Here is a 22,791-nt window from a genome sequence, read left to right on the forward strand (position 1 = left end):
ACAGCCTCATTTCAATGGAAACTCAAATCAAAAACTTTTGGGGGGATGAAAATGTCAAGTCTTCACCAAGACTAACTATCCAGACTGGTCCTACATGGGCCAGAAAAAAGCCGGGGAAGTCCCCAAATAGGAGTTCCATCACAGAAGGAGAAAGGAAAAAAGAAAGAGGGGGAGGGAATCAAATATTGTTTTTATATATCTATTCAACACGACAGTGGTTTAAACGGAACTAGTGTAGCATTATAATGAGTTTGGCACCAGAATGTGAACTCTTTTTATGTTGTATGCTTTCATAAGGTAAACGCTCTCCATCCTTGCTGTATTTGCATGTCTTGTATATAGCATAATTATCAGACAATCTTTTAGGTTGGGTAGGCTGCCAGCAGTCACGAAGGCACAGCGCCTTTTCTTCTTCTTGCAATGCTTAGAAATTTTCAGAAACCTCCCTCAGTTTTTTGTGCGTGTCTCCCTGCTGTGTAAGAAGACCTCAGCTGTCAAGTTAATTGCTTTCTGGGATTTGAACGCCTAATTTGGCTGCCTTTCGTCAATAGTGTTTAGGATTAGGATCGTTTCACTTTCTTACATAGATGCTTGCCTTTTGTTAAACATGCAGTAAAAAATCATGTTATCTTTTAATCTGTGTCTTCTAAAAACATGAATCTCCCCCCCCCCCCCGCACAGTAAAGGTAAAATAGGGCACAACTCAAGGAAGATAAATTGATTTAATGTATTCCTCTTTGGTACTTAAATTGATTTCTTTTAAAAGAGATTTCCATCTTTGCAGTCTGTTTCAGGTAAACTTTGCAGTTCTGTGTTTGCAAAGATGCAATAATACTGTACAGCAATAGCAATACCTGTGGCTACATACCCCCACAATTTGTATTTCCTTATTTAAGCTAACAATAAATAGAAGTATTAAAATGAAGGGTAACTTATTGTATTGGAGAAAATCTGCAGGGTTGTCTTGGACAGGGTGGGAGGAATCAACATAGCACTAAGACTCTTGTTCCATCAGTGCAAGGATTTGCTCTTGTACAATGAAACATGCTCCCCGTCTCCTCTCCTTCTTCTCCCCCCTGTGTGTCCCAAAAACTGTCCTAAGGGTTCCCCCAACTCTTTAGAGCAGATTAGGGGAGAGTGCACATATACCCATTTCACAAGGAAAATCCTTGCATTGATGAGATGCAGTAGTTGAATACTACTTGCTATGTCTGGACCAGCTAATTTTCATATGATTTTTTTACATAATTTTTTTTTTTAATTCTCTTCAGCTAAAAAAGACTTTCAGAGCAGCATGAAAGTCACAAAAAATACAATCCCTGCCCTCAGGCTGACAATCTAGAAAGATAGGACACAAATGGAAAATTGAAAATTCCACACAAGACTTTTCATCATACGGGAGTGGCTGCAGCCACCTGATAATTTTCATTGAAATTTTCTGAACAATTTCCAACTGTACAATATATTTTTTAGATGTGGGGCAGAAATGTCACAGTATTCTAAGTGTGGTCACACTGAATTTGCATAAATCTGGTGGAGATGAGACATTGCACTACTAGTTCTTGTGAATATCTATGTAGCTTTTATTTTTCCCATTTTCCTGCTAAAAATTGATGTTAACTACTTCATTGCCCCAAACTATCACACTTACTTATGGTGAAGTCTATTTTCAGATGCACACTATTTTAAAAATAGTTCAAGGGAACAGAGTGTTTTCAAACCTGATTGTATGCATTGCTGGAACAAAGATTAATTGAGAAACACTAAATTGGGACAAAATTGAATTAAACAAGGTGTGCTGGTGTCATAAAAGCAGGGAGTTAAGTTGAGCCAGAATTTCCGCCTAGACTAAATCTATATTTTAGGCTAACTGAAGAATCCTGCCATTGTTTGCGTTCAGTACTGACCTACCGTATTTTTCGCCCCATAAGACGCACCGGCCCATAAGACGCACCTAGATTTTAGGGGGGGAAATGAAGGAAAAAATTTTTATTTCCCCCCCAGGTGCGCTGCGCTACACCAGGAGCTTGGGGCGTGCGGAGCTCAGCGCGCCCCAAGCTTCTGCGTGCCGGCAAGGTCTCCGCTAGCGTGGGAGAGCCGGCGCCTCTCCCAGGGCTAGCGGACCCCTGCGCTAATCCAGAAGCTTGGGGCGTGCTGAGGTCAGCGCGCCCCAAGCTTCTGCATGCCGGCAAGCAGTCCGCTGCCGCCCCAAGCCTTGCGCACCCGGCGGGACCTCCTGCCGGGTGCGGGAGGCTTGGGGCGGCAGCGGACTGCTTGCCGGCATGCAGAAGCTTGGGGCGCGCTGACCTCAGCACGCCCCAAGCTTCTAGGTGCGCGCAAGCAGTCCGCTGCCGCCCCAAGCCTTGCGCACCCTGCCTTCAGGGCGCCCGACGCTCCGAGAAGCAGGCTGCTATCCGCAGCCTAGACATCCCTGCGGGTCCTCCCACAGGGCTGCCTGGGCGGCGGAATTGTTCCCGAAGCGTCGGGCACTCTGCCTTCAGGGCGCCCGACGCTCCGAGAAGCAGGCTGCTATCCGCAGCCTAGGCAACCCTGCGGGACCTCCCACAGGGCTGCCTGGGCTGCGGAATGGTTCCCGAAGCGTCGGGCGCTCTGCCTTCAGGGCGCTCGACGCTGCGAGAAGCAGGCTGCTATCCGCAGCCTAGGCAGCCCTGTGGGACCTCCCACAGGGCTGCCTGGGCTGCGGAATGGTTCCCAAAGCGTCGGGCGCTCTGCCTTCAGGGCGCTCGACGCTGCGAGAAGCAGGCTGCTATCCGCAGCCTAGGCAGCCCTGTGGGACCTCCCACAGGGCTGCCTGGGCTGCGGAATGGTTCCCGAAGCGTCGGGCGCTCTGCCTTCAGGGCGCTCGACGCTGCGAGAAGCAGGCTGCTATCCGCAGCCTAGGCAGCCCTGTGGGACCTCCCACAGGGCTGCCTGGGCTGCGGAATGGTTCCCGAAGCGTCGGGCGCTCTGCCTTCAGGGCGCTCGACGCTGCGAGAAGCAGGCTGCTATCCGCAGCCTAGGCAGCCCTGTGGGACCTCCCACAGGGCTGCCTGGGCTGCGGAATGGTTCCCGAAGCGTCGGGCGCTCTGCCTTCAGGGCGCCCGACGCTGCGAGAAGCAGGCTGCTATCCGCAGCCTAGGCAGCCCTGTGGGACCTCCCACAGGGCTGCCTGGGCGGCGGAATGGTTCCCGAAGCGTCGGGCGCTCTGCCTTCAGGGCGCTCGACGCTGCGAGAAGCAGGCTGCTATCCGCAGCCTAGGCAGCCCTGTGGGACCTCCCACAGGGCTGCCTGGGCGGCGGAATGGTTCCCGAAGCGTCGGGCGCTCTGCCTTCAGGGCGCTCGACGCTGCGAGAAGCAGGCTGCTATCCGCAGCCTAGGCAACCCTGCGGGACCTCCCACAGGGCTGCCTGGGCGGCGGAATTGTTCCCGAAGCGTCGGGCGCTCTGCCTTCAGGGCGCCCGACGCTCCGAGAAGCAGGCTGCTATCCGCAGCCTAGGCAACCCTGTGGGACCTCCCACAGGGCTGCCTGGGTGGCGGATATCTTCCTGAAGCCTGGAGAGCGAGAGGGGTCGGTGCGCACCGACCCCTCTCGCTCTTCAAGCTTCAGCGAAAGCCTGCATTCGCCCCATAAGACGCACCCAGATTTTCCCTTCATTTTTGGAGGGGAAAAAGTGCGTCTTATGGGGCGAAAAATACGGTAAGTCAGAGTGAATGTTAAGCATATGAAACCAGTACATTGTGGATTTCTTCAGTCTTCTATGCTGTCTTTAGTCTAAGATAATCTTTAAAGCTGTTAAAATTGCTATTGAGACCATTTTTGTTCTGACCTTTGATCCAAGGGACAACTTACCATAAATGTTTTTGCTCAACAGTGAATTTCCTTGCATATGCAGGCAGTGTCACAGAGAGGAATGTGGGGCCTGGGGGAAGATGTGGTCTCTGCGGCTCTCCTGTTGCACATGCCCCAAATGCTGTTAGTAGTAACATAGCATATTTAAGTACATGTAGTACTGACATAGGGACGCGGGTGGCGCTGTGGGTAAAACCTCAGCGCCTAGGACTTGCCGATCGCATGGTCGGCGGTTCGAATCCCCACGGCGGGGTGCGTTCCTGTCGTTCGGTCCCAGCGCCTGCCAACCTAGCAGTTTGAAAGCACCCCCGGGTGCAAGTAGATAAATAGGGACAGCTTACCAGCGGGAAGGTAAACGGCATTCCGTGTGCTGCGCTGGCTCGCCAGATGCAGCTTCGTCACACTGGCCACGTGACCCGGAAGTGTCTGCGGAGAGCGCTGGCTCCCGGCCTATAGAGTGAGATGAGCGCACGACCCTAGAGTCTGTCAAGACTGGCTCATACGGGCAGGGGTACCTTTACCTTTTAGTACTGACATATTAAGTGTATTATATAGTTCAATATGTTTTACTTATTGATGAAAAATGATTATATTTTTCACCTGTTTAGTGATATTAATACATTTATCTACTTTATCTAACCCACTTGACTAGAATGTGAAACAAAATTGTTATAATCTCTGGAAATTACAAATCTATCCATAAGCATTATTTGAAATTACTAAAATCAAGATAAAAGTATGAAATTCACATAATTAAAACAAAACATCCTTTATAATAAGTAATAACTAATAAATCATCTACTTCCTTGAATAACTTTTCCATCATTTTCATTTTGGCAAACCTATTTAAATTTCCAAAGATTTTCCAAGTAAGCTTACTTTTTCCTCAGAGTGCGAAATGTCCTGTGGTAGATCTTGAAATCATTTACCACTGAGAGGGGAGAACCTTTGGTCTGTGGGTGGGTCCATAGCAGAATTTCATCTGGCTAACCATGTTTAGTGCATATACCAGTCTTCCTAACAAAAAAACACTGCATGGGACGGTAGTGCTGGGAGCTGCCTGAAAGCACCTAACAGCACATGCTCCCCTTGATCTAGCCCAGGGGTCGGCAAACTTTTTCAGCAGGTCCACTGTCCCTCAGACCTTGTGGGAGGCCGGACTGTATTTTGAAAAATAAATAAATAAAATGAACAAATTCCTATGCCCCACAAATCACCCAGAGATGCATTTTAAATAAAAGGACACATTCTACTCATGTAGAACATACTGATTCCCAGACTGTCCGTGGGCGGGATTGACTTTCCTCTGTAGCCAGTGGCCCTTCGTAGCAAAGAGCCAACCCATCCATGCTTAACCAGTTTCAGTTTTCTTAAGGTAATTGCTGTTTGTAGAAAATAGTTTTTCTAGACCTTTCAGCAAATATTTTGTTGAAGGCCACCAGGGTGCAGCTTTTGCCACAAATGTTGAATAATCCTCCATTCTTGAAATTTTAACAAAAAGCTGAGGATCTTTACACATTGCTCCGTAGTCCAGATTTGTTGCATATGTTGCAATGGGCACAGGTCACAAAGAGTTCTTTCTTCATCTGCATTATATATCTGAAGCAACAGGTTTTGAGCCCATTGCTTTGTAGTGTGAGTAGTTCCCCATCTACTCTCCTACACACAGAGGTTGCATGTGTTTTGTTTAGGCCTGCTGGTCTCAAGGCAGTGCAGAGACTGCCCATGCTGTGCAGCAGCTGCCCACCGTTTCAAACTTACGTATTTCATCTTTCCACTGACTTGTAAAGAAATAAAGGAAGCAGCCATAATTATCGAAAAGGGTTATATTCTCTGCCCCTCACACCAAAGGATGCAAGGCTCTTCACAGTTCTCCATATGCTACTTTTGTATTCTTACCATGATATTGTAAGTGAATTGTAGTAGTAGCATAAAGGGAAAATAGCTCCTGTTTTTGTATAGAAATAATAGACTTGTCAGTATCTTAGACCAGTGTTTCCCAACCTTTTTGGGGCAAAGGCACACTTGTTTGATGAAAAAAATCTCGAGGCACACCACCATTACAGCCCCGTGACGTCAGCGCGCAGCGTCACGCCGGGAGGGACGCACGAAAGTGTAAGTTTCAATTTTTTCCCCTCCCCCTTGCCGGGGAACCTCCAAGCTTTGGGGGTGGGGGGGAGGAGGCAGCAAAGCGAGGCAGGAAGGAGAGCGCGGCTTGGCTGGGTAAGCTTTGGCAGGGGCAGGGAATGAGAGCCGCGAGGCGGGCGCTGCGGACGGAGGCGCTGCCCGCCGAGCTCGCAGGCAGCCAGGCAGGCAGACGGCGAGAGCCCCGCGCTGGGCGGCCTCTCCTCGCCGCCGCCGCCCCGCCTCTCGCCGCCCGACTCGCCCGCCTCCCTCCAGGCAACATCTCGCGGCACACCAGGCAACATCTCGCGGCACACTAGTGTGCCGCGGAACAGTGGTTGGGAAACACTGTCTTAGACAACTGTGTTAGAATGCATAGTACATACAGTCTTGTAAGAGAACAGATTTTAGGCTTAGGATCCAATAAACATAGTTTTATTATAGCAAGCTTACAAAAATCAGCCTGGTGGGTTAGTAGACTAAAAACTGTCAAATGGTACTTGGGTATTTTCTTCATGAAGGAAGGGTTGAAGCCATTAATAATTGCCCTGCAAAATTTCTTAGTTACATAGCTACATGATGAAGAGAACTTGCTTCCGGCATTTCTTGAACAAAAGGTTAATTGTGCATTTTAAATGAAGTGGACTGAGACGTGACATTTCCCCTGTGTTTGCTCAGGTATGATGGCCTTATTGTTCAACTTGAACTTCTAGAGAGCACATGTGGTCTTTCTTTATAGCATTAGGACACTTCATCAAGTGCTAATGTCTTTTGAAGTGAAGCATTAACTACATAGATCAAAAAGTTGGTATTGGTAGAGTGGGCAGCTTTGAACAACACTTGATGTTGAATATTATGGCTGTATTTTGCTGAACACTCCAGACTCTGTCAACATCTGCATTCCGGCCTGGCCAGTGGGATGCTTAAGCAAAAGATGGCTTGATGAAAGTCTTGTCTGGAAGAAAACATAATTATGCCAGCCACTGTTGTGTGCTCCTTGATTGGCCAATTCTAGCAGTATATTTTTTGGCAAAATGTGATGATCAAGGAGCATTGTATAATTGCATATAGTATTGTGTTTTACTACCTTGGAAATCTGGCTTAAACTATGCAAGGAACTTCAGGGGCTTGTTAAAGTTAGTTTCAAAATGTAGATGAGTTTCAACAAGCCCCCCCCCCCCCGTCATCTTGGATCTGGATTTAAGCTACAGGAGAATACCCGTGTACATAGCCTTCCCCCTCACCCCCCCTTCTTACTATCCTCCTTATATAGGACCTACTGGAATAAAGCTGCTTCATTGGGTCATCTGAGGGGAAGCAGAGACGATGCACAGGCAAATTCAGGTTAGGATGGCACCAGTAGGAGCTCAGACCTCAGGTGGTGGAAATGCAAGAGGTGGTGCTCCATGGGTGCCCCGCCCACCCCACCACTTCTGTGGCCTAGAGGTGGAGAGAGACCAGTGCCAAAGCTCTGAAGAATGCCTCACTCTCACCAACTGTTGACAACACCATCTGAAGGTGTTCCAGAAGCTCGTGTGGAGGTTGGTGGTAAGGCTTTACAAGGGTTTTCCTTGAGGGGAAGCCATTGCAGGGCCTTACACCCCTGGCAAACTGCAGGGGCAGCAATGGGACATTTTACCTCAGGATCAAAACGTCTTGGGTCACCCTGGCCCAAAACCAAACCATGTCTTAGCTTGCAGCAGGAGAGCTAGGGGAAGAGCACATAGCTGCAATCGCTTCACTTGGAGTCATTATGTATGTATGCTAAGTCATGGTTTAGCTTAGTATTATACACAGATCAACTCACAGTATGCACAGGTACTCCATTTACCATAAGAGTAGTTTTTGGATTATGGGAAAACCTGGGCTGGAAGTTTCTCCATCCACCTCTTCTTAATGCTTCTTTGTCTTTACTTAAGTGAATGTCTTTCCTCCTTCATTGCTGTTCTGTGATGCTGCTTTGTCATTGGTTGTTTTGTAGTTGTTTATGATTTATTGTACTACTTTTATAATCTGCCCTTGGACCCGTTTAGGGTGGGGTAGAAGTCCAAATAATATACGATAGTATATATTGTAGTTTCTTCCGACAGTCAGTGGTGTCCTGTATATAAGTTGGAGTGTTGATGATATTTTGACTGAGAATAGAGTTCATAAATAGGCTCCCTGACTGTGCTGATGCCTGAAGCTGCAATGTGCCCAGGGTTCGCTGGTGTGTTTATTTTGGGGAGCAGATAGAAGGTGCCTAGTTAGGGCTCCGGAGGTATCTCTATAGATTCGGACCTGTACAGCTGTAGGAAAATCCTTCATCAAGTGTAAGAATGGTTTGTTTTGCATGTCAAATTCAAATTTAGCTGTTCACAAATCAGAATACAGTGATACCTCAAGTTAAGTACTTAATTCGTTCTGGAGGTCCATACTTAACCTGAAACTGTTCTTAACCTGAAGCACCACTTTAGCTAATGAGGCCTCCTGCTGCCGCTGCGCTGCTGGAGCACGATTTCTGTTCTCAACCTGAAGCAAAGTTCTTAACCTGAAGCACTATTTCTGGGTTAGTGGAGTCTGTAACCTGAAGCGTATGTAACCTGAAGCGTATGTAACCCGAGGTACCACTGTAATTTCTGCTTCACATATTGGTATACTGACATTCTTTTCCATTGTTAAGGCCAAGGTTATGTAAATGTGGATACACTCACTATACTGTAGGCAATCCTGTTGCAGCGATAAGATGACCTTTCATTCCAGAAAGGCATGTGATGAGTCATTTGGTTTTCACATACATAAGACTGAAACAAATTTATATCTCGACTAGCAGTTGGTATGCATTCAAAGAGTAAAAGCAGTGTATTATTGTACCTGTCACTGGCTTGCCAGGGCTGCTCTAAATGTCATGGTAACCTAAGCAAAGATTTATGACAGTTATGGAGGAACAAACAAAAGCATTTCAGTTTTTAGTATGTAGATCATGTATATAACCATACAGAGGTTAATAATAATTAAAGAGAGCTCTTCCTGCTACCCAATCATCCCAGTTGATCCGTGTTGTCCTATGCACCCAGTTGGGGGTGGTGGTTTTCCTTTTCACAATTACTTCTGTAGAGTTTAGCAGAAATGGGCTGGATCAGATGGTACACTGTGACCTGCTCCAGTTCGAATGACAAATGGATGTTTAGCTGAGCTATAGCAAGTGCTTGTTTTCAGGCTGTAATAGATTAACAGCTTGGGAAGCTTCACAAAGGAACAACTCTTCCTCTGACAGTTTTAAAGCTGCATCTTGTTCTAATACCTACTTGGAAAAGTAACTGCAAAATGGGAGTGGGTAACTCTTTCAGTTGTGAGGGCCCCCATTGATAGGTTCATGAACTAAGGAGCAGCTTGGAACTTGCATATTTGCCTGCATGTAATTATGTTTTGCACAGCATTTCAATGAGCTTGGTGGGGGCCAAACGACAGCTAGTGTATACATCATAATTACTTGTTACCCTCAAATGTGGAACTTGAGTCAGCTCTTAAAAACATTATCTTTTAAAATAATAACAATAGCTTTTAAAGTCTTTTGGTTTCTTTTCTTCCCCGTCTCATCTCCAGTTCCTTTTAACCCCTTTGCCATTATGTTTTCAAACTAAACTCCTGTGTAGGCTTTCCCTGATGCATAAGAATGGACCATGTACCACTGGATTTTTGTATGACATTTTCATTTATATTGTTTTTGTGGTTTTATTTGCATACACTACTTGGAAAAATTTTAAATATTAAGTAACTTAGAAATATTAAAGAATAAATGAATAAATAAATAAATAAATAACCATGGCAATCATGTGCTGCATCATTGTGGGGTAAAGCAGGGTTCTCCCCCACAACCCCCTCCCACAAAATCTGAACTAAATTTATTGTATTTATTTAAACCTTGAAGTGAAGAACAAATATTTTAAGCTGGCCGAACAGTACCAAATAGTAAAATACAAGTTTCCATTGGCAAGTTGTTTCTATATTGCTTGATGATGTTGGAATAGCAGTTAGGTTCTAAGACTTAAAGAAATGTTTGCTTTAAGCCAATGTGAAGGGTTTCAAAATGGAGTTGGCTGCATATTACCTGGGTTCTGGGAGCTCCAGTTAAATGCAACATCTGGCCCTCTAAAAGTGACTGATGAGATGGAGAATTGAACTTGGGAGACATCTCTTTAGAGAAACCACCACTATTGGCAACGGGTATTGATGAATAGTTGACAGAGGTTGTGAAAAGAATGGCTCATTTAAAACACATCAGAAAAGGATAAAGTATGAATGAGGTTATGCTTATAGTCAGGAATTTTTTTCAAATATTTCAATTTTTGGGTTGGAGAATTTTAAGATGGTAATACAGATTGTCAGAATATACATTTCTTGACAAGTTCTGACAAGGTGCTACTGCTGCATGCTCACTGTGGTATGCAACGCACATAAGGTAATAAACCATATACACATCAGTAAACAGGCTGTTGGAGAAGAGGATGGATGAGGCTTTATAAAAAAATGGCTTGACCTGCTTAACCTGACCAGCTCATTCCCCCCCCCCTAAAATCCAGTATAGATAATTTTTGCCTGAGGGTTTTATGACCCATATATTACACAACTTCAGCTTGTGTCTAATTTTTATTCTGAATTTCAAGGACCATTAACAATGAACATTGCTGCAACAAAAATAGACTTTGTTCTAGCTACCTATACAGAACAAGCTGTGTCTAAACTGCTAATGCGTTGTTTCATAAACCACTAACCAACAATCTTCTATTAATCACTTGCTCACAGCAAACCAACCCAAACGTTCAATGGGGACTGAATATATTCAGTAATTCATCAAGTTGATTTATGTGTGACCAGGCTTCCTGTCTCCTTCCATAGCGTGGCTGGGGGAAGTCTCAATATATCCTGATGTTTTAGTGGCATCGCTTATAGGCCAGAGGGCAAATGCAGAACTGTATTTTTTGTTTGCAAGTGACTATATTCATTGCAGATTTCATTAATGGTGGGTTCTGATTGCAAATTGGTTTGTGTTCCTAGCACGTACAGTCGTACCTTGGTTGATGAACACCTTAGCAGTCGAATGTTTTAGCTCCCAAACACTGCAAACCTGGAAGTAAGTGTTCCGGTTTGTGAACGTTTTTTGGAAGCTGCCCCTTAGAACATTTTGGAAATCGAACAGACTTCCGGAACGGATTCTGTTTGGCTTCCAAGGTATGCCTATATTACTTTTTGCTCTTTCAATAGAATGAAATATGCATAATCTTTATAAGACTACAAGTTCATAGAGCACGTGAAATATGCCTTCCTATGCAGCCTCCTAAAATATAGCTCGCGTGTGTGATCATAATTCATGACAGAAATAATAATTTTGTGTGATGTTAATAACTATGAATTAGCGTGGTGATAGCCATTTGGATCCTGATTTCCTCCAGTCCCAAACACTCTACCAGGTGGGGGATGCAAAGCACCAGTACTTATATGACAGATTCCTCTCCGGAGGCTGTTGGAACAACCTCTCATTTTCCACTGGTTGGGGAAATCTGTTGGGTAATAGGTGCACAAAAGTATGCTTTTGGCTGGTCATCACAGAACAAGGAGTATGGTTTTCTTTCTGCTCCATTCATAACTGAAATAAACCACTCAGTGAATTCTTTTTTAAATGAAACAGGAACAGCTTAATTTGAAACTGTATTTCAAACAAGATTCCCTATTTGTAGAATATAATTCTCTCCCTGTGTGTGTCTATTTTCAAGAGTATTTTCCTGCCAAGTACTTGCGTTTAACAACCTTTGTAAAAACTGCATACTGATTGTGGCAATACAGCCTGAGTCATTTGTTAGAACTTGCTGGGAGTCTTGAAGCATTGTACCAAAAAAGGCTTAAAGTAAAATTCATATATCCTTTTTCTCTCCACCCCTGCTCTTAGCATGACAAACGTTACTGCTTATTTTTGAGACAGTGACATAATTTGGTGCTCAGTGCCTTGCTAAATTTGCCTTACTTACACAGATCTGATATTTTAAAACTATTATGTAAGTAAACAATGTGAAAACATTGGATATTCCTAAAAGTGGGGGCCTTGCCTTGAATTGTAAAGTAGTGGTTGTGAATGACTCATATTTTCCAGTGGATCTTTTTTAGGGCAGGTATCTTATCCAAAAGCCTCTTCAGAAATTCTCCTTCTGTGCAGTGACTTGGCATAGGCTCAACTAACATATTTACCTTCCACTGTTCTTTCCTTGTTATATTTTGAGGAACATGAAGTTCAAACAACTAGTTCTAACTGTCACGTCTCTGTGTTAAAGGTGTTAACAGAAAGCAGCTTAAATACATGTGAAGTAAAATGTTCAAAATTTGGGGATTTGATATGGGAACTTGTTCCAAGGGGAAAGTGGGAGAAAATAGTGCAATGCTTTTGTGGAATTTTACATTGGAAACAATCTAGTGATAAATCTTAGTGACTGCTTCATGAGTGCATGTCTGAAAATATAAAGGACAATCTGAGAGTTTGGATAAAATAGCAATCGTAAGAAAAGGTAACTGTCAAAATACCTAACAGGCAAACAGACTCTCTTGAGGTGGTAGACTCCTTTCTTGGTGGTTTTTATGCTAAGGTAGGATGGCCATCTGTCATGGATGCTTTAGCTGAGATTTCTGCATTGCAGGGGGTTGGACTCGATAACCCTTGGGTCTTTTCGAACTCTAAAATTCTATGACCAAAGACTATGTATTCTTTATAGTCAATGCAACAGCCATTGTGTGTTCTATATTTGTATCAGCTTTTTTTCCGTCAGGTGCACGGCTCTGACATATCTAGACGTTCCCGAGATTAAGGATTTGCCTGTAACATGCCACACAGTACCAAAGGCAAGCGTTTTTTAAAAGTGAAATGAATGAATAAATGAATGAATGTTTGTACTTCAGCTGTTCTAATTGATTTGAGGATACTGGTGCTGATAGAACATTCCTATTAGGAGATTTGTAGCTCTGAACATGGGGACCTTGCAGAGCCAGTATGGTTGTATTTTAGAATAAGGGCATTTCTCGCTGGTAAAAATAAAGCTGCCTTTTATTCTAAAAAATATATGCTAAACTTATGTAAGATCTGATACCCTGGCTCCACAAAATAATAGGTTATCTGTGTTGTTGAAATAGGGACCCCTGACCGTTAGGTCCAGTCGTGGACGACTCTGGGGTTGCGGCGCTCATCTTGCTTTACTGGCCGAGGGAGCTGGCGTACAGCTTCCGGGTCATGTGGCCAGCATGACTAAGCCACTTCTGGCAAACCAGAGTAGCGCATGGAAATGCCGTTTACCTTCCCGCCAGATTCCATAGATCTGTTTATCTACTTGCACTGCTTGCTTTTGAACTGCCAAGTTGGCAGGAGCAGGGACTGAGCAACGGGAGCTCACCCCGTTGTGGGGATTCAAACTGCCAACCTTCTGATCGGCAAGCCCTAGGCCAGTGGTTTAGATCACAGTGCCACCCGGGGACAATCAGTAGCTGCTTTAAAAGGATAGTGGTGAACCTGTGGTTCTCTAGATACTCTTGGACTACAGTTCTCAACTCTGACCATTGGCCATGCTGCTGGGGCTGCTGGGAATTGTAGTATAGTAAGAGGCCACAGGTTCCCCATTCTTGCTTTTTTAAAAAATTGTATTTTTTATTTAATTTTGACAAGAGTGTACTAATATTTAAATACAGAGGGGAAAAAGAGCTGACGTGTTCTCCTATACTGAGGTTAAAAAGGGCAGAGTCTTCAAAACTAAAACACCTCAAGGCTCATGAAATCTCTGCAGCAGTAGGTTCTGCTTTGTGGGAATCTTCTTAACCTAAAACTTGAAGACCCCAAAGTGTTGTGGGCATCACGCATTGCCACAAGTGATGTAACAGAAGTTGTGCAATAAGGTCAATGCTATTTGCATAGATTTTACTTGGAATTGTATCCAGCTAAATCACTGTGTGCATGGAAGAACTTTCATGAACAGAACAGAATTTCCTCCCACCTGCGCACTGCCTGCACCATACCCAATTTTTTGGAGAATTGGAATGCCCAGAACAGATTTGGGAGGTGTGCAGGGGGATAAAAGTGGGGGGCTAGTTCTGTAGCACTTGTGGAAGTCACTCTGTTCACACATGTTTTAGTTGGATAAAACCAAATATTTTCAGTAGCAGTGGGTGCATTAGAGAGAGATGAGATTGCACGTGTTTCCCTTTGAGAAAATAAAACTGAGTGCTGAGGAAAATATGACAGATCTGGAAGAGAAGCATTTCATTGAGGAAAGATGTCCTGATGCTGCATGTTTATTTTATTTAGTAGACATAATGTTGTCTGGAAAGAGCCTAAGGCTGCAGTATAGATGTAGGGGTTTCATTGCACATTTCCCCCCTTAAAAATAACACTTAAATTCTGCAGTAACAGTACACCACCTTAAGAATGGGTAGTAAAGTAAATAACCAAGCGTGGGCGTAGCCAGGATTAGTTGGGGGGGCAGGTTTCATGTTGCGGGGAGTGGGGTGGGCAGAACCTCAGTTAAGTATTTTTATTGATTTACTTGATTTAGGGGGCCTGGCTCCCCCCCTTGGCTATGCCCATGTATCCAAGCCATATGGGTAGCTGTCAGGGTGCTTTATCTGACTGCAAGCGTTACAAGGTTAGTGGGAGGAACAGGACTTGCCTTTTCCAGCTTTCATTCTGTCTAGAAACAATGGTGAGCAATGACTTTGCTTTCAGCCTCAGCTGAATGTGCTGTCCTATACTGAGTCTTTTCTCTCTCTGTGTTCCCATGGAGAGCCAAGCAAGACAGGCAACTTTGTGCTATACTACTATTTCCTTAATGTAGTATTCAACGCTCTGCTTTTTCTGCAGCAACATATATATTCTTAAAAAATAATAATGAGAGATTCTAAGTGTAGACTCAGAATACTTTGCTTGATGAAATATGCAATCTGCAACCTGTTTGATCCTGCAGTTTGCAAGGTCACATTAACACCAGCTTTTTATTCCAGTTGTTATCAGCATCTCATGCTCTGTTCTCTGAATCACTAGACTCTGGTGGTGCTTTTTAATTTGGAAGTTTTTGAAATACTTCCCTGGGAGTGGGGGAAGCTGTTGAAAGAAAAACCCAATGAAAATATAATGAAAATTTAAAATATTGACCAGAATGATTTAAAACCTTCATTTCATTGCTCATAAAATTATATTTATGTTGACTGTAAAGATACTTAGGAGTGTGTTTCCAATTATGGGTGGAAAATAACTATTGTAGAGCTTGGGGGAAAACATTTAGTCTTGGAGGCTACACAAGGGAATTAAAAGATTAAATGCAGTGAAAAGGGTTGGAATTTGAGGCTGTGCAGCTTTAATCATGCTACTGCTGTAGTATCTTAGTATCTCATGCCTCATAGACTGGTCACACAATCATGGTCTTCATGGACTATAAAGAAAGCAAAATACAGTAGTAACTTATTTCTGAGTGGAGGCTACTCTTTTGTTTCATTTACTGTTTTACCACTGTTAAAGAGATTTTAAACCCTTGTTCCACTTTTTAATGAGTTTCTCTTCAGATGAGGATAACGCTGCTTCTGTCTAGCATTTTGTGTCTTTCCTTCACTCAAATGCAAAGTAAAACATGGAATGTATTTCTACAAGACTAGATGCTGTGACTTTTTGTCTAAAAGCACTTTTATCTCAAATCCTGCCTGACATTATATATAAAACAGCACATTTCCATCTGTTTGATTTTTGCTTAATTGTGGGGGGAAATAGAAAAAAAGAAGACATGATATTTGTAGTGCTGTTCATCTCAGCTTTATGTTTGTTAATGTTAGAATGTGTTGTGTTAATTCCTGAATGAATGCTTAACTAGCAGAGTAACAGTGCTTTACTTACACAGTACTTTTTCTCTGTAGGAGAGTACAAATAAGTATCTCAGCTAATGCTGCATTTATGCATAATGTGGCTAGGAAACTGCATAAACCTTTGATCTTCAGTGACTTGCAGGCTTCTGGGGATCCTTTCAGATTTTATAAAAGGCTTGTTTTTCTCTCTCTGCTCAGGTTTATTCACTTCAATAAGCTGGGCAATGTTCCAAGAGTTTTGTACTGTCAGGCTAGTGAATAGAGTACAAATGAGTGTCTCTGTAAAATTCTTAATGGTGTAGACTCCAGCAAAACATAAACAGAAGAGGAACAAAGTAAGGTTTAAACAATTCTGACTCCTAATCTTTTGCTGTTCTTAGGCATCTTTACTTTCACTATGTAAGCAGACTCCAAAAAAAGGCAAGAAATTTCTGGTTTGAAAGCAACCATACTTACAAAAGGGGGGGGGGGCGAGACCAGAAACATCTTGTCCTTGAAGGATAATTGAGTGTATATTTTGTTGTGCTTCTTTTAATTGTATACTGACCTGAGTGTTGCTATAGAAAGGTGAGAAGGGAACAAATTATAAATAAAGTTGAGGGCACTTTCCAGGTCAGTCCAACAATACCTGCCTTTCTGGATCCAGCCAATGAGCCATCTAGGCCATCCACTGTCTCTTGGAGTAGCTAGCTGTGTGCTCCTGGGAAACACGCAGCATGGTATAGTGATAAGCATCCTGTGCCAATTTGTCTTCAGCAACTGGTAATTGGAGGTATACCGCCTTCAAATATTGAACAGCACCTTTAGCTGTCATGTTTAAATATCTATTCAGACAAATCCACAGAGGACATATCTTTTTAAAAAGCTGTCTAAGCTAGTGATTACGACTGCACCTTGCAGCAGTGCATTCCACATAATGTGTGGAATGAATAAATTGTTTGGGCAAGAACCTTCTCCTGATCAATATCACTGAATGACTTGAGCATACCATAATATATTCTCTTGAAAGAATATTTGCTGTCAATACTGGCCATAATTTCTTTTTATAAATCTTTTATAGTTCTTGCTTAGGGCTGCATGGAGCCTTTCACTGCCTCCAGGACTTTTTTAAATTTTGTGAATGGTTTCAGGATGAGTGGTAGGGTGGGGGAGGGGCAGATAAACTTCACTCACCGCATATCAGCTCATTCAAAATAACCTTACAACTGATTCTCACATAGGAGAATCCTCCCCCCTTCAGACTTGTTCTCTTTAGTCTTGCAATCAAAGCAAAGTAGAAGGTATAGATTCATCTTTTAATGCAGCCTTAATTAAAGTTCAGATCTGAACAAGGAACTAATGGGATTGGCTTGGCTCCAAGCACATAGATTCCAGCTAGAAAGAAGTAGCAGGTGAATCTCTTACAGTAAAATGAATTGCAGGATGGCAAGGAAGGGAGGCCTCAACACCATTCCAACCTTGCCATGTGACAGGTAACATAGGATCTCAATTCTCTCAGCTGTTTGTAACTGTAAGGTAAGAAAATATGCATTTCTCCTAGTTGTAATTTGAGATTCTACTACAGTAGTATTTCAGGGTAGGTGTACTTGTTTTTGGTACTGAGAATGCACACGATGAGAGTTACACCTTGTGACTATTATGTGATGAATGCTTTGGGGACCGATTTTAGGGACCAAAGAAAGGGGGTGTGACTATTACGCAGTGGCGACCATTATGCAGTGAAGTATGTTATACCGTATTTTTCGCACCATAGGGCGCACCGGACCATAGGGCGCACCCAGTTTTTAGGGGGGGAAATCAAGAAAAAAAAAATCTTTTCCCCCCCTAGCCCCAAAGAGCAGCGTACAGGCTGCGCACAACCACTCCCTGCCGGAGGGGTTGCGCACGGCTATGGCACAAGCCAAGGCAGCGAGCAGGATGGATCCCGCTCGCTGTTTTGGCTTCCTCTTTAGCCCCACGCAACCTCTCCTTGCCGGGAGACGCTGCGCAGGGCTAAAGAATCCATAGCCCTGTGCAGCCTCTCCTTGCTGGAGGGGTTGCGCGCAGCTATGGAGCAAGCCAAGGCAGCAAGAGGGATGGATCCCGCTTGCTGTTTTGGCTTCCCCTTTAGCCCCGTGCAGAGAGCCAGTGTAGTGTAGTGGTTAAGAGCGGTAGTCACGTAATCTGGGGAACTGGGTTCGCGTCTCCGCTCCTCCACATGCAGCTGCTGGGTGACCTTGGGCCAGTCACACTTCTTTGAAGTCTCTCAGCCCCACTCACCTCACAGAGTGTTTGTTGTGGGGGAGGAAGGGAAAGGAGATTGTTAGCCGCTTTGAGACTCCTGAAGGGGAGTGAAAGGCGGGATATCAAATCCAAACCTCCTCCTCCTCCTCCTCCTCCTCCTCCTCCTCCTCCTCCTCCTCTTCTTCTTCTTCTTCTTCTTCTTCTTCTTCTTCTCTCCTTGCCAGGAGATGCTGCGCAGGGCTAAAGAATCCATAGCCCCGTGCAGCCTCTCCTTGCCGGAGGGGTTGCGCGCAGCTATGGAGCAAGCCAAGGCAGCGAGCGGGATGGATCCCGCTTGCTGTTTTGGCTTCCCCTTTAGCCCCGTGCAGCCTCTCCTTGCCGGGAGACGATGCACAGGGCTTTCCTGGGAGGTGGGGGGATTCCCTCACCTCTCCCCAAAGCCCACAGAAGCCAGGCAACCCCTTTAAAGAGATCGCGGCTTCTCCTGGCTTTTCTGGGAGGTGGGGGAAGGGACTGATGCGGCCAGTCAGTCCCTTCTCCCTCCTGTGGAAAAGCCCGCAAGAGCGCACGGAGCTTGTGTGTGGCTCTTGGGGGCTTTTACCGCCTGCCTCCCCCTGCATTCGCTCCATAAGACGCACACACATTTTCCATTGCTTTTTAGGAGGGAAAAAGTACGTCCTATGGTGCGAAAAATACGGTATATCGCTTTTCAGGTGGACCCCACAAACCTGTTTACATAAAAATTTTAGAATAAGCAAGGAGAGATAAAACTAAATAGAAAAAGACAACTGTTTTGTTTGAAACTGTAACAGCTTCTTCCAGTCTGTGCAAACATTCTTGATTCCTAGGTGAAATGACCCCCCCCCCTGCAGTTTTGGGGGGCTCACAGTGGGAGTAGAGTGGGGGGAAAGCCCTGTTGCGCGAGCGGAAGTTCTTGCACAGGTCTTCTACAGACAGGGCTGGTTGGGTGCATTGAGCACAAAGTCAGGTTCATTAAGTTGACTATATCTACTCTGAGTAGGACTGGCATTGGATGAAACCCTAGGTGGCATTTAATGCTAGTCCTACTCAGAGTAAACCCATTGAAGTTTATGCTGGCATCCGTCTGTTTTGTGAGACAATGGAAGAGTGCGCCTAAGGGGGTAAAGTCAAACCGTTGGAGAGTTACAGCACTTGGCTATGTTTGTAGAGAATGATACAGGATTTAGTTGACTACAGCCCAATGTTTGCAGAAAGCCACACCAATTTTTAAAATGCTAAACTCTCAAAATTATATTCAGAATAGTTGGGAACAACATTTAATTGCTCTGAATACAAATTTGAGTTGCTTTTCTGTTTCAGTATAATGGTATAGTAGAATAAAAAGACCCTTCAAAGTTGAAAATGACTGTTCTATGTCTTTGGAAGGCTTTAGGGCAGTGGTGTCCAAACTTTTTTCAAAGAGGGCCAGATTTGATGAAGTGAAGGGCCGTGGGGGCCGACCAAAGTTGTTGAGCTTTTTTTAGGATTTTAGCCCAGGAAATAAACAATAAACTGCCACAGAGGTCAGATTAAGCTGTCCAGCTTTAGGCATTAGGCCCCCGAAATGGATTTTGGACATGCCTGCTTTAGGGGATACATGGATTACTAATTTGTGTTTAGAGTTGGTTATTCACTTCCCTAGGAGCTTTATGCTGCACCAGAAAATGAGGTATCATTAACTTAATGTATCCTGTTCAAGTAATCTTTCTGCATATGACTTAACTTTAGCTATAAAATTTATTTCCTTCTTTTAATACAGATTGGGTTGATAAAATCTCACAAGCTTCAGTTTAAATATTTAGTTTTACAGTATACAGAACCCTTATTCTTTCTGGATAGCAAATACAGATCCATAATATCATTTTGTTAGATTGGTGGTTATATTGATGCAGAGTGTACCCATCCATGCTCAGTGAGAATGAAGTTCTCCCCCCCCCCCATAAAGCAGGATTTTTGAATCCAGTGTAATTTCTAGTTCTTTTCCCCTTTAAGCAGGGCTAGTTAAGGCCCTCAGGCAATCCTGCTAACCAAAGATTTAATCATTATACGTAGCTCTAAGCCCAGTTGTCATATGGGGACAGTATAGGACAGTGCAAGTGTAACCCTGAGCAATAGTATCTGCTTCCACCCAAAGGAATGTTGTGACCTCTTCATCCACAGACATAGATATGTCCCACTTTCCATGCAGCCTCTGCTTCCTGCGCTCCTTTCCTATTCTCCAAACAGCACCAGGAGTCCGGACCATTTCCCTTTATTTTTTGGATTTTAACTATTGTACCATTCAGTTCCACAACATTTTTAATCTCTTCATAGATCTCCAGCATCAATATCACTTAATGAAACAATTCTATATAGACCAAATCCCAATTTTCTGTAATTGCAGTAATCTGTGTTTGCACACTTGCAGTGTTTGTAACTTCTGGCTGTGTAGGTCCTATGGGACTTAGGTGGCATAAAGCTTGTGAATAGTTAAAGTGGGGGAAATTTATTTTAGATGCAGCCATATTTATGCAATAAAAGCAGATGCTTAAAAAGAATTTAATGCAAAAATGGGAGGCATTTATTGTATATGTACAAAAATATGGTAAACAAGTAGAAACATTGGCAGGCTTTGACCATACACTTGCAAGTAGTTAAAACAAGATAAAGTTTATGGAAGGAAATTTGAACTGAAACAATAAAAACTGATGGAATGTAATTAGAATAAAATAATAAGGATAAGAAAAAAGAGGTTTAAGTTTAATTATGCAGAAAATATATATCTTCAATAAACCAGCAAAGGAAATGGAGGGAAGTCAGGACATTAAAGAGAACCCTCGAAAATAAGTTTTTTTAAAATTTTAGTTCTTATACTTCGTGTTGGATATTTTGTATTTCTCATTCTTTCCCCCCCCTTTTTTGGAGGGGATGGAAAATAATTGTTGAAGTTGAAATTGTAAAATCAATAAATTATTTTTTTTTATGAAAAAGGAGTTTAATGCATAAGTAATTCGTTTTTAACATGTGCACAACACAATAGACTGAGAGAATATTAGACATTTCTGGTTTGCAAACTGTAGAGTCAGCCAGTCCAAATGTTCCTCTAATGTGCCAAGGTGCTGAATATTGCAAAGTTGCTTCTTTGCAAACAGCTTTGTTCCCAATGCAACAAGACAACTACAGTAAATGACACTTTTATAATTTATAGCTTGAAGGGCATAGCCCTGCAGTCACCATACAAATATAACAGTGACAGATATACAAGAACTAATTCCTCATCCTCCTGTTAATTCCCATGCATATATATAATTTGAATTTACCCTATGGAAGGTGATAAGGTCACAGAAATATTATTCAGCTCCTCAACAGAAAAAGCTTTCAGTTCCCCCCTCCCAGCTTTCTGCTGAGTGACTTTGACTTAATGGCCTAAACCAAGCCAGCCATTGGGGGTTATGCAATTGAGGAAGAAGCCATTGCTTTACTTAGACCAGGGGTGCCCAAACTTTTTTCAAAGAGGGCTTGATTTGATGAAGTGAACTGATCAAGGATTGAAGTTGCTGAGCTTTTTTTAGGATTTTACCCCAGGACATATACTGCCACGGGGGCCGGATTAAATCGACCAGTGGGCCAGATTAGGCCCCCAAAACGGACTTTGGACATGCCTGACATAGACAATTGCAATAGCGTGTTTTCTATTGAACAGTTAGCCAGAACTGGGAACAATAACGTAATTGAAGATATCAGTACATCTTCCTCATACACAATAAATAGGTTGCAATGCAGCATTGCAAGCTTGCATGCGCGTGCGTGCACACACGCATGCGCGCACACACAGAGAATTCATTGTTCTCTATGCATGTTTATAATTTTTACAATTTTAAAAATATATTTTCTTCTCTTTCAAGTCTGTGCAGAAGCATTCAACCCAGATGAAGAAGAGGAAGACACAGAACCAAGGGTAAGGGAGAATGAACAAATCGTATCTGATTTTTGCACAGATTCATGGGACAGATACTGTTGGTTCTGCAATAAGCAGTTCTGTGTGTGCTACCTGCCTTCCTTATAACATGGATCTCTGGGTTTACTAAGTGAAGTCATAAGTGATGCAGTAACACTTTGTTCTGTAGGGCATTGCAGCTGTGTTACAGACTGAACAGCAAAGGGTTTTCACAGTTATACTTGAAGGCCTTTTATCTGTGAGACTTTAATCATACTACTTGTGGTGGAATGTAAAATTAGTAAAATTGATACCCAGATTTCCCCACATCTCTTCAATGCCTCTTTGTAGAAGTGGGATGCATTACTTTTTCAAGAATTTGACTAATAGTAGGAGATACCTATCATCCCCCTAAAAACTCCCAGCATTATTCCACATGCTGTAAAAAGCAGAAACATTTGTTTTATACAATTTTCAAAAGTGTGGATAGGCTTGTTTGGGATTTCAGATGCAGTTATTTTTAGAGAATGCTCAATATTACTTAACAAACTGTTTATACTCTCACACATTCATATTTTTCATGGGATAAGTCCATACTTTCAAATAGGGAAAACCTCTCTAGAGCAAATATAGTTACACTTGTAAACAAGCATTCTCTTTCACTCATTTTCTCAAGTTATTTAAAGTTTTTAAAAATGAATAACAAACTAGATAGCAATGGGGAAAACTTGCTCCTTAGCACAGGTATTTTCAGAGTACTCTCCAACAAACATAGAGCATGAAATTTACTGAGGTG

The 22,791-nt window shown here is 43.2% G+C and overlaps 1 protein-coding gene across 1 annotated transcript in view; it reads left to right on the forward strand.

Annotated features, from left to right (window-relative positions):
- The window catches only part of PRKAR2A (protein kinase cAMP-dependent type II regulatory subunit alpha), an 85,694-nt gene that overhangs the window by 31,998 nt on the left and 30,905 nt on the right, over positions 1–22,791 (forward strand). Inside the window, exon 3 of the mRNA XM_081184287.1 lies at positions 21,964–22,016. Coding sequence (XP_081040413.1) covers positions 21,964–22,016 — 53 coding nt within the window. The remainder of the gene's footprint in view (positions 1–21,963; positions 22,017–22,791) is intronic.

The sequence above is a fragment of the Podarcis bocagei genome (genome assembly GCF_964188305.1).
Source record: "Podarcis bocagei genome assembly, chromosome: 2".
Lineage (NCBI taxonomy): Eukaryota > Metazoa > Chordata > Lepidosauria > Squamata > Lacertidae > Podarcis > Podarcis bocagei.